Source organism: Primulina eburnea, chromosome 5 (genome assembly GCF_022965805.1).
Source record: "Primulina eburnea isolate SZY01 chromosome 5, ASM2296580v1, whole genome shotgun sequence".
Lineage (NCBI taxonomy): Eukaryota > Viridiplantae > Streptophyta > Magnoliopsida > Lamiales > Gesneriaceae > Primulina > Primulina eburnea.
This window is the reverse complement of record NC_133105.1, coordinates 35,321,984-35,326,799: the sequence shown is the minus strand read 5'-3', so window position 1 is coordinate 35,326,799 and position 4,816 is coordinate 35,321,984. Positions and strand designations below refer to the sequence as shown.

At 32.7% G+C, this 4,816-nt stretch overlaps 1 protein-coding gene across 6 annotated transcripts; it reads right to left on the bottom strand.

Moving 5' to 3' along the window:
* Positions 1-1,648: 1,648 nt before the first annotated feature.
* Positions 1,649-4,521, bottom strand: LOC140833170 (FCS-Like Zinc finger 8-like). 6 transcript variants are annotated; one of them, XM_073197642.1, is made up of 5 exons: positions 3,619-4,521; positions 3,432-3,512; positions 2,542-3,328; positions 2,212-2,331; positions 1,649-2,071 (listed from the first exon to the last, which is right to left on the bottom strand). In XM_073197642.1, exons 3-5 carry the CDS (start codon positions 3,282-3,284, stop codon positions 1,963-1,965), a joined length of 972 nt encoding a protein of 323 aa, XP_073053743.1. In that variant the 5' UTR covers positions 3,285-3,328; positions 3,432-3,512; positions 3,619-4,521; the 3' UTR covers positions 1,649-1,962. The 6 variants fall into 6 exon arrangements, with proteins under 6 accessions (XP_073053743.1, XP_073053744.1, XP_073053745.1 ...); XM_073197643.1 differs by having other exon boundaries at positions 4,029-4,521; XM_073197644.1 differs by having other exon boundaries at positions 4,268-4,521.
* Positions 4,522-4,816: the final 295 nt, after the last annotated feature.

Below are 4,816 nucleotides of genomic sequence, written 5' to 3'. Positions count from 1 at the left end.
ACTTTTATTTTTATTTTTTTTATTTCAACCATTAAATATAAATTTAGTCCTTCCAAAATTTGTCAAATTTCAATTTAGTACATCGATAATAATAAAAAAATTTGTAAACACACGCAACGCGTGTGCATAGTAACTAGTATATATATATATATATATATATATATATATATATATTTGTATATGTGTAAAAATAAATGTATGTATTCTATATGATGAAAGAAAGTCTTTCGAAGTTCAATAAAAATAATCGTTACTTAATTTTTAACATCAAATTAAATTATTTTAGAGTATAAGCAATATTATATATTTTTTAATTATAAAACACTAATTTTTTTATTCCTGTTGTTTTTGTATTTGTAGGGCCCTCATCTATATATGTAGGGATGTAATCGAGTCGAGCCGAGCCGAGTCGAACTCTTGAATGTTTGAGTTTGGTTCGTTTATAATCGAGCCGTCGAACTTTATTTAAAAAAATATATGCATGACTCACAAGCTTATTCAAGCCTTTATCGAGCCTAAACAAGCTTAATAAATATTAATTATACATTTAAATTTTTCATTAAATTAATTAAAAATAAATTATATATTTAAAGAAAAATATATTATTCTTGTTAAATTTGTAAATTTATTATAATAAATAAATTTAAAAGATTTTTCTATATATTTCCATAAATAATATGCAAACTAAACAAGTCAAATATCAAAACTATTATTTTTTCATCTAAAAGATTACTCATGAACTTACCAACGAACATATTCACGAGCTAACGAGCCGAATACTGTAAAGCTTGAGTTTGGTTTGTTTATCTTAACGAACCTCATTAAACGAGCTCAAACGAGCTTTTATCGAATCGAGCTTCAAATAGGTTACAAAATAGTTTGGTTCGTTTATATCCTAGATATATGTATTGAATTTAACATCCATTTTTATTTATTTTGTTATACAATTCATAAGTAATTAGTTTGAATGATCCCAAATAAGACAAAATAACGAGTTTTATACTATTCATCATTGCTTTCAAATCAACTACAGAAAATTGAGTATATTAAAAGTTAATAAAATTTAGATTAAAAAAGCATATTTATTTAGGGGAATTTGGTGATAAATACATTCATTTTAAAAATAAAAAACAAAATTTGTAGAAATTATTAGACCTTAGAAAGTTCAATTTTCATAAATATATTATGATTATTCCCAGAGCATAGTCCGGTCCGTCCATTCCAAACCAGACTGTAAGAAATAAATGCTCCACTACATTACGATTTAATTTTTAGATATTTGCCATATTATATTGTTTTAAACCCAACTTATTTAATTTTTTCTAAAAGAAAAGTTTTTTTTTTTTGAGAAAAATGTTTTTATTTAAAAAAAAAATTGTGTATCCAGCCGCACACTAAATTTATCTCATTTTATAAAGTATAATATATAGGTATAAAATGGAATTTTTTTTATGATTCATAAACAACAAAAATTATCTAAAAATATAATTTATTATTCCATTACAATTCAATTCCTCCACCAACCTGGAACCATATTGCATATGAATTCAATAATCATCCTCCAAATCTCAATATAAATAATTAAAATATACAAGCAATTATCAAAGAAAAAACTAGGATGATTGTCATTATTAAGAAAGAAAATGACTGGAACTGCACCATTAAGGGCACTCTAATCATTCATTAGGTCTACTTAATCATGTGATTATCATCGTTGCAAAACAACATCATCCTTCATTCAAACAAAACAAAAACCCAAAACTCTTGGATTTGAGGTCCATTTACACATACAAGGCTGCTTGATGAACTCTAAAAACATACCAAACATTATTCTACAATCTCGACTCGATTCGTCTGCGAATTCCTAGATTCGAATCCGAGTCTTGATCGGACTAATAAACAACACAACATCTAAAATCGATGAAAACCGCATTAGTTATATTGGATCCCAAGAAAGAGGTGTCATGAAGTACCAAAAACATGGTCTGGCTCCATACTTTCCAACCCTTCTTCCTCCTCCAACATCATCTCCTTGTCGCGGCAATCGCTGCTGCAAAATGCTTTCTCACCCCTGAAACAATTTAGTCGTTGGAACGTAATTCGAAGAGGCTACACGAATCAGGGATTAAAAAAAAAAACAAGGGCATAGAGAGGGAGATTGATCTCCTTAGCATCGATTGAAATTCTTTGAAATTTCGATGATGAACTTACTTATATTCGAAAATCCAAAGAGTGTGTGTGTTCCGTATGATTGTCGACTTTTGTTTCAACCATAAAGTTGTTATATTTGATCGTCCCCTTAGATCAATGCAAAATGTTTGTACCATCATGCTTTTAACAAGAAGAACATAATCGCCAACATAAATGAATGAAATCGATAGAAAATTTACCAACATGAGATACTCTATTGATCTTTGAAGATTGAGATGGGATTGGCAAAAACAATTATCGACTACACACACAAGGCCAAGATATACATGATTCATGAATGAAATAAACGAAAAGTGTACAAAAAAGCACATAAGGTGAGCAAACCTGTACATGTAAATATCTTTCCCTTGCCCAAGATTCCTCTTGCAATTGTAGCAAAAACTGAGGAAACTCTCAGAGGGGTAACTCATGGATCGATTCGAAGAAAGCCCGTTGACAACTCCACTGCAACTCTCAACAATGCAATCATCAAATATATGGGTTGTTTTCGGATTCAGACCGTGAGATATCACACACGTGTAGTCCTCTGAAAGCTCCATCTCAGAAGCAGATAGGCTACCATAAGCGCCGGAATTCAAAGAAGTGAAAGGGAACTTCTTAATGGAAGACGGGGTAATCCGTGGTGAAAATGAATCTACATGAGAATTCCGAGTCTTGATCCCGAAATCTCCCGGAAATATTGGTGAATCGGCAGGGGAGAGAACAGGGGGAAGAGGGGGAGGGACTTGGATCTTTAGCTGGGAACCGATGAAAACCATCCGGATATCAAGTTTAGACACGTTCGGGTCGGATTTCTCGTCAATCAGAACATCAATAAGGCCAAGACCAACCTTCCCTGAATCCAATTTCTCCCAAAGATTCTTAGTTCCCGATTTAGGAGTTTTGGGAGTGTTTGCTTTCAGAGCCGAAAAGGGCTTGCTATCAAGAATTGAAGTTGGACTGCTCATTATGGATTCAGTTTCAGAGGAACCCTTTGACACAAAATCGGTGAACAGCTTAGGTGAACTGAATATCGAGGAAATCCGATGTCGGTAATTGTTCTTAGGAGATTGCAAAGGTTCATAATCCGCCATCGCAGCTTGTTCTTAAATAGTCCCCAAGATTGATTCTTAATAATCTGAACATATATGCATAGAGAAGTAAAAGCTAAAGATCTTTATTTTCACTCCAAAAAGTCGATGAAAAAATGAAACGCAGAGAGAGATGAGGAGAATACACACCTGAGATTGTTCAGAAGTATACGGAAATCCTGCCGGCCAATTTTCGCTGCGAAAACAAAGGCAAAAACGCCAAGAAAAACACTGTTTTGGGTACAAAAATCACGGGTTCAATCAACACAACGAAAATCTCAAAACTTAGAACTCCATTCCATAATCAAACTACAAAAGACTAAATTTTTCACAATACCCATCGTTTATAGAACCCCAAATCCACTCCACAGAGCTCTCTCGGAACACATTCAGAAGCCAAGAAAAGGGTCTTAAAACACAAGGGAAATTTTCAGTCCTTTATCCGATTTTTTCGCAATTATTCTCTAATTACCCCGAGCAAGAATCCCTTTGCAATTGAGAATCGACATACAAACCCACCCCAATAGTCATCACCAGTACCAGACATTAATACACACAAACAAAAAAGATTTCATAAAGCTGTCTATTTTTTTTCCTAATCTTTTTTTCATTTTTCCTTACCTACTGTCTGTCTTGTTTGTTTCCTACCCACGATTATTATTATTTCAGCTAAAATGGTTTTTTTCATCATCATAAAGATTCAATGTATACATGTAGAAAAGACGAAACCCATTACACCAAAAATACCTGAAGAGAGAAGAAAAGCTGAAATAAAAATTGATTTAAAAAAGAAGAATAAAAATTCAAGAAAATCACTCGCCCTTTTTGCAAGTGGATGTCCTTTTTCCTTCACCCACAGAAAAAAATCTTGTTTTTTTTTTGTTTTCTTAAATCCCTTTTTTCCTACACTTCCATCTCTGTAAATTTAATTTCTTGCCCACGGGAATAATTGGAAAAAGAAAAAGGTGTACGATTTCCCAACGTGCCTGTGCATAGAAATCAGTGGTTTCAAAGAATCCACATCTTTTTACTCCACAAATGGCAGTTTCTGTGCAGAAAGAGAACTACAGTCAGCCTCTCTCCCTCTTCCGTTCCCCTTAACTACTGCTGAATTTTCCGATATTTATTTCTCTCTCACACGCACATTTCCCACTCTAAGTGAGTGTAAATGTGTGAAGTGGGTCATGGGTGTAGGAATATAAGCAACCAAACCCAAACACACAAAACAAGCGGGTAGAATCCTAGCCTAGGCTAGGCTCTCTACACAAACAGAGCTTAACTTCTTATATTTTTTTTCCCCTGAAAATATAAAACCGATGGCAACCATTTCTAAATTTCACTGCTTCGACGTCGAGTGGTGGTGCTCGGAATAGATTCAAGACCGATCTTAATAATTTTAAACGCTGAGTCGAATTTTTTAAAAAATTAAATTATAAAGTGTATTTATATTTTTTTAGATTCATAACAATTTTTTTGAATTAAATCACTTTCCTTGAAGACAATATAAAAATTAAATAATCCGCAATAGTCAAAAT